At 37.3% G+C, this 12531-nt stretch overlaps 1 protein-coding gene across 1 annotated transcript in view; it reads right to left on the bottom strand.

Moving 5' to 3' along the window:
- Window positions 1-3063: 3063 nt before the first annotated feature.
- Window positions 3064-12531, bottom strand: part of UBE3C (ubiquitin protein ligase E3C) — a 68437-nt gene continuing 58969 nt past the window's right edge. Inside the window, exons 21-24 of the mRNA XM_072412600.1 lie at window positions 11575-11763; window positions 10330-10396; window positions 9941-10071; window positions 3064-3988 (exon numbers count right to left, since the gene is read on the bottom strand). Coding sequence (XP_072268701.1) covers window positions 3818-3988; window positions 9941-10071; window positions 10330-10396; window positions 11575-11763 — 558 coding nt within the window. The 3' untranslated portion in view covers window positions 3064-3817. The remainder of the gene's footprint in view (window positions 3989-9940; window positions 10072-10329; window positions 10397-11574; window positions 11764-12531) is intronic.

Raw genomic sequence — 12531 nt, 5'->3', positions numbered from 1 at the left:
GAATAAATGTTTCCATTGCCAGTCTGAACAAAACTAAAGTTTGGCTCTAATATATTGCAGATAGTTATCGATTAGTGCTTCCTGAGAAAAAGGAAACAAGTGGGATGATCTTAATCACTGGGTTGCTGCTCCTTTGCTGCCCATTTACAGGGTGGTTCAGGTCTTAGACTGGGCTGTATTGGTCACCTGCAGTGTGGTCTGCAGAGAGATTGTGGTGAGGGAAAGACCAAGTACAAAGGAATTACAAATCTTGTGGTAGTTAAAACAGTAAACACTGTATATGTATTACCTGTGGATTTAGCTGGAGTTCTGCTTGTATTATAAAATGCTGGAGGCAGCCAGTCCTGACTTTTCAAATTTTTACAGTTTGTAGTCTGAACTTGTTAAAGATTAGTCACCCACTACTAAAAAAGTCAGCAACAGGTGGAACCATATTTACCTGTTGATGGATTCTCTTTAAAGCGACTGAAATAAAAATTAAAGAACAAAAAGCTGCTTGAACAGAACAGACCTTGCACTTACCTATCCTGATGTGCAATTGTGTGATCTTCACTCCTTCTGCAGGCCCTTATGTCTCAGAACATATTAGTGACAGAAACTGGTGGGAGAAACCACACGGAGTGGATGGATGGATCCACACAGAAAGGTAACAGGTAACAGAAAGGTATAAAGTTTTGTCTTCTACAGAAGCTTTTTAGAGATTTTACATATATCAAATTTGAATATATATTTTAAAAAAAAAAAAGTTTCCCCAGGTAAACAGCCACATTCACAGCAGTGTCTACCCTGGCTTATGCATGCCAGGGTGCTGGGGGCAATATAAATTCTGCAGGTGTGGACAAAAATTACATTAAAAGTGGGTGGAAATGAGCAATGTGGGATCCAGAAGACTGTTGAAGAAGACAGCAGGAAAGCTGGATGAATCACAAGAAGCTTTGAATCTCTCATCACTGGAAACCAATTTATCTGGGTGTGTCAGACCCTACAGTCTACAGTATTTATTCTGACTCTAGATTAATAGATGTTACGTGGATGTGTTTCCTAGAAGTCCAGATGCAGCAAGCTTCTTGCGTATAATTCTGGGGAAGATGCAGTTTACATAGAATGTATTATATGCTGGTTTATCTTCCTCTTGTGCTTTAACATCTGTGAGGAAGGCTGTATTACATTAAAGCTCAACTCTACCTTCACCCGTTTCCAGCCTCTCATCACCCACTCATTCTTGTTTTTAAATATTTATACACTTTTTTTTACCCCAGCAATCTGGACTGGCTGGTGATGTCACAGCTTTTCTTCCCGTGACGGAGAGTTAAATGTTATAGAATGCAACAACACATGCTTAGGTTGCCCCACTTTCTGCAGCATTTTCCTGCGAGTCCAGGGTAGCCCAAGGACAGACCACTAGAGGGTGGAACCCTAATGCCTTGAGATCACAGAAACCGGTCTGAATAAAACCTATTGATAAATCAGTGCTGGAGATAAGAGTTGCATTTTTTTTTTCAATAAAAAAATAGGTTCAAACTCAGTTATTAAACTCTCTGCATTTTCTAAGTATTAACATGTAATGTAATTTCAAACATTTTAAATAGTTTTATTTAAATTTAAAGCTTTCATTCATAGAACACCTGGTGGTGCCTCTATTAAGGCCTGTATTCAAGTACTTCCTGTTATAGGTTGATAACTGTCACTTAACTTGTGCTACCACGGTATCAGCCTTTGCCATGAACCCGCAAGTGGAGATTGCAAGCAGCCATGACAGCATACAATGCAGGTGCATGGTCCACCATTATGTACAGGCAGTGCAGGAGAAAATGCATTTATGTAGAAAGTGGTTGAAAAAGGTTGGAGGAGAAAAAGATTTTATGACAAATTAGTATATTATTAATGCTAATAGCAAACAAAATGTTATGTACAAAATGTACATAAATACAAAATGTAGCAAACAAAATTAATAATGCTTTAGCAAACAAAATGTTTGGATTTGAGTTAGATTATGATCAGTGCATTGTGTTAGTGCACAGTTGCATCAAGCTGTTCATATCTCACGCCTGGAAAAAGTTTCCCATCTTTTTTAGAATAAAAAAAAAGGTGAGTGCTGCCCATATGACTGTTCAAGGCATTCTAATTATAACACAATGAAATGCCTGAATGAAGACACATCCTGGTGGAAAGCTGCCAATATAACTAATGTAAATACCTTTTCTGTGGTGTTCACATTTCATTGCAATAGAGGAGGGAAGCAGGTTTGTTAATGCCTTCAATGCTTAACTTCAGTTCCAGTATGAGGATAATAAACATTCATCTTAAATTGAACTCCGACGGTCACTTTAAACAAGCTGGTAGCATGCTTTAACAAGCTTCAAGTAGCATTGAGTAATACTTTCATTCAAATCTGTGTTTATTCTCCCCAAAGCATAGCTGAAAGGTGCTTTAAATACTTCAGTTTAGCTGCCTGAAACCATTGCCAATGCCAAGGCGCAAGTGTAAAAGGCCTAAGAGCTTCATACTACTAAAGGGCAATGCCTACTATCTCTCAAAAGAAAATTCTTTTTCAATACTACAGATGCTCTTACAAGCATAAGCACTTGTACCTGTGCTGAAAACAGTCTGTCAGGATACATCTCCTGCAGTGCTTGTGCTAGGCAGGCAATTAGTGTGGGCAGGCTCAGACTGGCTTCAGAATTAGGTAATCCTGCGTGGCTCCCGGCAGCTGCCACCTTGCCAGCCGCTCAGTCACTCACACCAATGGGTCTTTAAGAATCAGCATCTGCAGATCTGACAGCAGTGAGTGGTACTAATACTGCTTAGTGCCACTCCTATTCATTCTCTATGGAGGAGCTCCATGTAGTGTCTTCCTAGAGACAGCTGTGAACGTAGCATTAAGAACACGGGCAGCAAAAGCACAACAGAACAGCAAGAGAAAAGAAAACTAGGTTCTGGAATTTGGGCCACTTCGCAGCCCTGATAGGGCAGATATCTCTAGATTTAACCAAAAAACATCAAGATTGATCGCCTTATCCTGAAACACTTCTGATTTTTATACAACACTGAAAATAGCAGATATGTCATTTGAAATAATATTTAATAGTTGTTACTGTATACTCTCCTCCATAGCCATGACTGTATACTGTACTACATGAACAAAAGAAAATCTGATATAAAAAATATGTACAATGATGGGAACAAAAGCAAAGCATTCTTTATATTCACAACTGTGTTCATATTCATCATGATATACATTATACAGACACACATATAGTCCAACTTTTCCAAAGAAGGTCGTTGATTGGAATAGAAAGAACAAATAAAATACTTTGAATGACATTGATGGGTATTAACCAGTGCAGCAGGTAGTGAAAGAAACACAGTGGAAACAGTTAAAATCTGCATACTATGTCTGATGTAAAACAATAAGAGGATGCATTGTATCTCTCGCATTCATTTCTGCTGTAGGCAGATTACTCTTTTCACCTCTAGGCGATCCTGACCCTGTTTAAGCCAATAGGCAACCAATCTGCTTGTTGTATAAACTTATTGCCAGTTTGTGGATGTTTTCAGTCCAAACAGCTTTAAGCCAAATCTTTATCTTTGGTTATTATCTGCAGACTGGCCTCATTGTATTTAAATAGCGCTTTTTTAATACATTAAGTACAAACAGCAATTTGCACTGTGTGATGACCTATGGCAGATTTTTAAGTTGATTTTCCATGTAATAAAGCCAGGATTCCTGAAGCATCTCCATTGGATGGGGAATTCTGTTTAGGCACCAATTTCCAGTCCCTGGCAGGGGTTCCTCGTTCTAAATTAAAACCCAGACTCAGCTCAGCTCAAAGCCAGCGGCACATTCTATAGCGTAAAGCAGTTTGCTCCTCATTAAATTCTCATCATAAAATTCTGGCAGTTTCAGGAGGTTCATGCAAGTGCTTGCAGTGGGAAGTCGTTCCAGATCAGATCCTCCATTGTGGATGCAGAAAGCAGGATACAATTCCTTTAAGAAAAAAGTAAAAGTAACATGAAGAAGGTTGGGACAACATACAATTACACATTACATTACAGCATTTAACACATTATCAGAATTCCGTACTGGAAGCTAGACGGCTGCTACAAACCATGCGGATAGCCCTTCTTCTTATGTCTTGGAAAGCCCTACAGGAGCACATTTTGTGCAGTGTGCTGGCTGGTATATTAAAATTATGGTCTCATAAGTGTTCATAGAAAACCAGATGAACAGAGCTACATCCTGCAGCTTGCTGGTTGGTTAACCCATCTCTCTTTATATATGGCCAAGGTATCTTGATAAAGATAGCAAAACTCAGTACAAGTGCTGAAAGTTTAACTGATTTTTGTTGGATTTACTGTGCTAAATTTGAGATTCTCAGAGGATTTTAAACTAATGCGTATGCACCTCTAAGGGGGTGCATAATGTGATGTACACTTGGTCTATCCCCTAACCAGCTCCACAATTTACAGGTGTAGCACACAGCATTTGCACCTCCTGGGATCACTTAGTTGAAATACTAAAGTATGCCAGCGCTCTGCAAATTAAATATAGGTTCCATAATACTCACCAAATACAAGTTGCCTTGGTGGCTTCAGTCAAAGCCAATTATCAACTGCCTAGGGCTGCATTGTGTATGAGGCTTCCACACAATGGGCCTGATTTAATAAAGATCCCCAAGGCTGGAGAGGATACACTTTCATCACTGAGCCGGGGTGATCCAGCAAACTTGGAATGGATTTCTGATGATGTTGATTTTTAGGTCTCATTCTAGAAATTTGGCCTTCACTGAGAGGGGACCTGGGAAAAATATCCAATGTAGCTAGTCTTTAAATCTGTAGGACCTTTACAATAATTTTTTTCTCCCTTACTAAGCCTGAGAAGTTTTTCATGCTTTCGTTTGGATGACAGTTTGCCTTTGTGGATTCTGCTGGTAAAAAGGACATCTGGGTTTGTCTTGTCAGCTTGCTGCCCCATCTATCCAAACATTTACCCACAGATAAAGGAACATTAACAACAACACTATTAGATGTTTAAATTTCAGCTCAGTAGAACATTTTCCAGCACTTTATACAAAACCACAGCTACATTATTTCTATATTTTCAGTAATTTTCACTTACTGGCAAGAAAATCTCCCCATTACTAGACATTACTTAGTTTAATCCTTACTCTTTCCATCTCTAAAGGGGAGAAAAGGTCTTTGAACAGTCATTAATGGTAAAGTCTGGATATTTTTGAAGGCGAGTGTTTAAATGCATTTGTCTGCCAAATTGCTACATTTTAGGGCTATCTCTACATAGGTAATTGTCTTTTTTCCACTTTAAAGGTTTAGTAATGTAACAGATTGAAAAGCTACCGTAAAACCAGGGCCTCGCCAATGTAAAAACTGCATAATGAAAGCTATTATAACCAGAGAAGACATCAGTTCACCAGTGGAGAGGAGCCATTTATTACTCTGACCCGACTGGAACTTCTCTATCCTACATACTCTAATACAAATGGAGACATTTTTTTATCTCTACGGCATCCTAATTTATTAAAAAAGTTATTAAGCTTTAATTAGTTTGGGAAAACGCTATCTTGTAACATTTAATCTGGCTCCAAATGGGCTCTTAATTTGTTAATGGTCTAACCTCATGATACCAAGAGTCTACAAACATTAAATAATGTCTGGAATTTGTCAGGCTCGCAACACTATAAAGCGGGGACCTTTGCCAACTTCTTTAGGGTAATATTTAAATTCATTTTATACAAGCTGAAGGGTGAAAAGACTGCAAGCTAGGTAGCGCTGAATGTTTTCTCATTATAAAGAATATTGATATCAGCGACGTGATTTAGCGATTCCTACACCTGTATTGCAGCACTGAGGTCTTGAATTTCAAAGCTACCATGTGCTGTTTGTAATTATTACATTTTGATGGTTCCTCACACAATACAAAGACATGCCAGTAGGTTAACGACTGACTTCACGCAATTCAATTTTTTTTGTTTTAAATGGAATTGGATTCAGTTCACCACAAGGTCTTTGTGGATTCTCAGATAAGCTACTTATATTAAAAACTTTTAGGTTATTCATCTTTTATATTGAGTAGCTAAATTATTAACGCATCAATCTGCTTTAAAATATGTTGGGTTTTGTAACATTTTTAATGAAGTTTGTATGCATACAACATGACATGACCATCACTTACAGAGAATCTACCTATGAATTCATAACATATGCAGATTACTACATAAGCTACACTTAATATAGACCTCAATGTGAAGAACACAATAATGTGTGGCTCAGTCCAGCATCTGCGTAAGCTTTCTGTAGTTTTTTTAGCCTGTCTGATTCTGTGATGAGTATTGTATTAAATGCCGGAAAAAGACTGCAAAAGCTTTCCTTTGAAAGCAATTGGGCAGTCCTGGTGGATGTTTCAAGTTTCCTTTCCTTCAATCTGCCCCATGCCCAACCTGCATTGCCCTTAGTTGCTCTAAGTGTTTCTGAAATTGAAGCAAAACCAAGGTAAAATATGCTACATTTGCCCATGTACACAGCCTGAAGCTTGCATAAAGCTAGATGAGGTTAGGCCCTACCAAGACCTGCACTCTCTTCTGAAATATTCATGAGAATAAATGATGAATTCACTTAGCAAATGACACCTCAAACTTAGTGATAAGGTTAATGTAGTTAGCACATACGTTTTGTTACTGCTACAAGACGGTTGTAGCTTTGGGTTTCTTTGTAAAAACAAGTTGATCTTCTTAACAATTAAATTATTATACATATACAGTATTTATTTAGCACCAATATATAATGCAGCGCTGTACAAAATCCATAGTCATGTCACTAGCTGTCCCTCAAAGGGGCTCACAATCTAATGTCCTTACCTCACTTACATGTCTTTATTACAGTCTAAGGTTAATTTTGGGGGGAAGCCAATTAACCTAACTGCATGTTTTTGGAATGTGGGAGGAAACCAGGGGACTAGGAAGAACCCACACAAACACATGGATAACCTGCAAATTCCATGCAGATAGTTTCCTGGCCGAGATTCGAACCTGGGACCTAGCAACCTGCAAAGTCCAGAGTGCTAACCACTGAGCCACAGAGAACAATATATTTTCTATATATTTCTATATTCTATAAATAATATACCAGAAAATTATATTTCAATACAGTTTTCTGGTATAATATTTGCTGCTGTTGTCTATATTTTTCTTATTCTTTCCCTCTGTTATGTTTTTTTGATTTGCTTCCTGCTTTTATGCTTAGTTTGGATGTGATATTTGAAAAACTCATTATAAAAAAAAAAAAAAAAAAAAAACACACATACAATATATAATTCAGTAATAATTAGTCTACACAGATATGGTACTTGTACAGTGATGTTCAGTGGCTCACAAAAAGTTGCAACCCAATGATCTACAGGAACGTACTTCTCTCGCTGAAAAAAGCCACACCTTGGGATATTTGTGAACAGGTACAATGCATATTGGAAAATAATGACTATTTTTACATGCCATCAATCCACATTAAAATGTTCCTTGTGTAAACTTTAGCGAGCATTCATACTGAAGATAAATTATTTGCCTTTGCATGGCTGTTCCATATCATGACCTCGGGCTGGCCTGCCTTTCATTAACAGGGGTGTGAGGTTATTCAAAGATAAATTTTGACATCAGTTAGAACTCATTTCAAACTATTTTGACAAATACAAGCTCTATTATGTCTTAGGACAAAATAAATATTCTCACGTCACTATTTATCCAGTGTATATATAGGTCCACCTCCTCCACACCCCTTAATGAAAGAACACAGTCTAATGATTCACTAATCGTCCGCTAGTGAGCACTTTCATGTTCATTCTCAGTACTTCCTATAGATCTTAGGTGTATTTGTTTTGGTCTATTCACATTCATTTATCTGGGGTGAATGCCAAGTTCTCCCTCTGATGGTAGTTCATCCAGCCCTTAAATTGCCTTTCAATAGAAAAGGTCACGAACTGGCAGTCCCCCTCGTGCCGGTGTTTAGTAATGTTATCGCCTTTTACTATTAAGATCCTTTTGTGGAAGTTACACACACCTGTGCAAGATTTCAGGAAAATGTTTAGTTAAAGAACTTTCTCAAAATAAATCATCTATGATTTTCTCTTGGATTTTTTTTGAACTATTCAAAGTAAATTTCTTTACCTTGCACTGGGTGACACAGGGCAGAGTGTTTTGCTAATCCATACAGAGGACGATCTCTTGGGCCAGCCATGCTCAGCCAAATATTTGCAAGTGAAGTAGTTTGAACATTGCTTGCAGCAACAACCGCTCAGCCATAAATGCACTGCACACTATCACACCAAGACTTTGTAATATTAGATAATCTGTGTGATTTCCTTGTTCCCCTATGTCCCTTATTCTTAAATGTACAGTGGAGCTGTAGATAAAGTCGATAACTTCCAATCTGTATGAGCATAAAAAAGTAGCATTAAGCTTGTCTGATTGCCCATTGTCAGAGAAATCCCTTACACTCGTCTTTACCTGTCTTTATTATTATATTTGGTACATGTTCCAATTCCATGTGTTATTGTGAGAATCTGGCAGCCTGTCCTCTACCTTCATAGCTTAATACAGATTAAACCTACTAACTGCACTGGACAAGTTCCTTCATAGTGAAACCTCACCCTAAGCATGTTGCAACTGTGTTGCCATTTCTAACCCAAGTTTCTTGGTGCCTATCCATCTGAAATAAAAAACGTAAAGATGCTCTCAGGAAGTAGACTGATTGGACACACTGGTAAAATAACTACATATATACACATGAGCTCAGTTTTTATATCTTCAGGGGCGAAAGGGTGACCAATGCTCCTCCTAAGAAGGGCTATCCATTTGCAAACTCTATTTGCAGAATATTCTCTTAGTCTTCTTTTAGGTTCAGCAACATGACTGGTGAGCCTGCCATGACACTTTATCCCAGCAACAAAGAATGGGTGAAAGTGAACACTAAGTTGAGCATGAACAGTTCAGTGTACACTGTAAAGGAGTTTGTGGGCAGCAAGGTAGGAAGTATTTAATGTATACGTAACAGTGTTTTCTCTTTTGTAAGTTCACCTTTAAATAATAATGTACTGTACATATAAAACCTAAAATCAGTCTTTGCGGACATCTTTTAAAGCAGAACAGATCTTAACCAGTCTATGGCTTGACAAAGTGCTGTCAAGTCTATGGGCTGGGCAGTCAATCACTAATTACTTAACTTGCTTGTGTTGATGAACAAATGAACAAATCTTCAGGTGCATTCAGCTTGCATTTGAAATCTAAACGAGATACCTGTTAATTTCCTCAATAATACTCCTATTCTTTTTTCAAAGTGCTTCTGCAAACCCATTTATATGAATTTGAAAAAAAGCAGTTTTGAGGTAGAAAATATATATACCGAGATGCAAGATTGCTGGATTAGCTTGCAGCAAATTGTAGCTAGACTGTACCTGGTGATTGAAAAGTAAGTGAAATGCTCTGCTTCATCATCCACACAAGCATACAACAGCCTTCAAGTCATCTCTGCAGATAATTTAGCAATTCAGTAAAATGGGTAATTTATTTACTTTTTGGGGACAGCTGTATAAATGTTAGATTTTAACCTAAAACTATCACAAAAATCTTGTGTGATGGAAATCTACAATCTTTATGTAGCTTTATTCTGCAGTTTATTGTTATCATGTTCAGACTGAACATTGAAGTTCATCCTTAAGAAGACACACGGAAAGCAATGTTTATAACCCCTGACAGGTGCAGCAGCAATTTGCTGTGAAATTGCTACCTGGTCATTTGATTATTACTATAAAGTCCTGGCCGGGAGATGTCTAGCAAAGTTGGAGAACATATAGTCAAACCATTGCAACCAGATATGACAACAGCTGGAATTGACTTTACAGTAACATTAATACATTTCTCATATTAAAACTTACTTTAAAACCTAATAATGGGGGTCGAGAGCAACTTGTCACAAATTTCAGTAGTTTACGCTTTTCTTCATCTGTGAAGTTTTCAACTATTCTCCAGAAAATTTTAATTACGGGGTGATCAGCTGAGTATCCTCCTAGAATAAAACACAAGATGATACAAAAGAATGAGAAGTACAGAAAAGAAATGGGGCTCTGGTACAGACAAATGTCGGCCACATGTCAGCAGAAAAAAACACACTTTTATTTATTTACTTGTTATGGGTGCCCTACCCTTAGGCAGTAAGGATTATCTTGGCTTGCATGCAAATATTTTACATATAATAGGTGTATGATGGGATACTGTATCTATCAGCCCACACGCAGAATCATAACTACGACTGAGTAGTACATACCTGAATAGTTGGTGAAGGACTTCAAGTCATCGAGACAGATTGGGACTTGTGCCCCTGAAATTAACACCTAAATGAAGGAGAGAAATGAACAGTAACAACAGCATTAAAAAAGGCATATACAGCAAACAATGTTCTCACAATACAGTGTTCAACCCAGAATCATTTTTAAGCCAGATGGGAAGAAACTTTAGGTGGGTACAGCCCCTGTATTGTGACCCAACTCTTCAGTAACCACCCAAAAACATTGGGGTGGTTACTGAAAAGTGACAGGTGGTGCGTCCAGTTAAAAGGGGCTGGGGAGACAAAAGAATGTATATTTTTACAAAGTTTAACTGATGCTTGGAACAGACTTCCTGCAGAGCTTGTGAGTCTGTCAACAGCATGAATTTTAACATGATTGGGACAAATGTAGATCTGAAAAAATGAAATGAATAAAAGGGGCGGACTTCATGGCCCATACAGTCTTTTCCTGCTTTAACTCTTCAATGTTTTTGAAATTATTTGTGTTCCTTTTCAATTTTTGTTTGGGTCCTGCTCCAAAATTAATGGTTGCCTCACTGTGCACAACGTCTCTTTCAAGGTGCACATACACTTTCATACTATTTCAAAACTCTGATCTAAAACAAATAGTGTTGGTGTTTGAATTCGGGTTGTCCTTATATTCGAACCGAATATGGCTGTTAGAATTCGGGTAGACCCGACCCGAAAAAAACGAGATTTGACGGTTTTAAAAAAAAAGAAAATGAATGTTAAATAAATTTGTTAAGTGTTTGTGTTGATTGCTCTTGCAGCCCTTAATAGTCCCTAAAAATAACCCGAATTCTCCCACCATTGACTTCAATGGTGTTCAAATTCAGCATTCAATCACCCAAACAATATCTCACTATTTGATCGAATAGCTGTCGAACCGAATAGTGGGATATTCGACCAACACTAAAAATAAAGGCCTGTGGAAAGTTTTAGATTATTTTAATTTTTAAGGTCCAAACAAAAGAATAGACTGGACAGGTTGAACATGTTTCTATGGTTTGCTGTATGCAGAATAATTATAATAAATACTTTTTAAATCACTGAGAAAAAAAAATGATCAGTCAAATTAAAGAAATAAAATAATAATTGCAATTTAAATAAAATACCCTAAATATGGACTGTTCATTAAATGTGTAGATATGTGAGCAAAATCTAACAGTTAAATGAGAGTTTATTCAAAAATATGTGAAGACCTCAAATATGTAAATGACATACCTGGATTTCTTGCTGATCGAACATCCTTAGCCATTCTAAATTCACCACATTGGCCAGACCTTGCCGGAAAGCCAAGCAGTGCTGGCGGATCTGCTTGTTCAGACGGTAGTCTGCTACAAGATGGATGTAGGCGATTCTATTGGCACTTGTTACAGGTATATCTTTTCCTCCTAGCTTCAGTTCCACCACCTGATCAGAAAGAACAAAGTAGCGATTTATCAAAGCATTTGCATAACAAATACAAATTTTCCACATGAGCCTTTACACTTTTAAGGCAGATTTGAATCAGATTGGTGAACTCTAGTGCTGGTAGTACATAGGTAGGTCCTATGTGCTGCAATTATATTAGAGGTTCACAAATGTAACAAAAAAAGCATGCCCTATGAAAGTTTTTTTTTAGATTAAGACTGGCTTTGCTACTGATTATATTCACTTGTATGGCTAAGTAACCTGTATAGCACTCATTTCCTGGGTGTGTACACAGCTGTACAAAGAGCTGCAGGTATTACATTCTGACACTAGATGGCACCCTTCAGCAGCATCTGTGGCACTCCACTGGCATATACAAAGTGAAGAACAAAATTCATTCTGTTGTTGAATACTCCTGAAGCTGTTCACACTTTTAAAACAGTCTCCGAATCCAAATGATTTCAAAGGGTCAAGAATCTGACATGTATGCTGGCCCAGATGTCCACTTTCAGGGAAGAGTCAATCTGACAGGTTTGTCCAATTGCTATTGTTGAATATTAACCTCCCTAGAGGTGCATTTCTTTCTGGTTTTATATGTCTAAAAGCGGTACATTGTTTTTGATGAAAATTTATTTTACAGTATAATATAATAGTATGAGTATAATAAAGTTTGAAACACAAAATGATTTAAAAACAATAAATTGAATAAATTAAAAAAAATCTATATATTTAAAAAAAAATTTTAATAAAAAAAAATAAAAACTATGA

This window comes from Pyxicephalus adspersus, chromosome 5 (genome assembly GCF_032062135.1).
Source record: "Pyxicephalus adspersus chromosome 5, UCB_Pads_2.0, whole genome shotgun sequence".
In the NCBI taxonomy this organism is placed as follows: domain Eukaryota; kingdom Metazoa; phylum Chordata; class Amphibia; order Anura; family Pyxicephalidae; genus Pyxicephalus; species Pyxicephalus adspersus.
The sequence above is the reverse complement of the archived record's forward strand: the minus strand, read 5'-3'. Positions and strand labels throughout refer to the sequence as shown.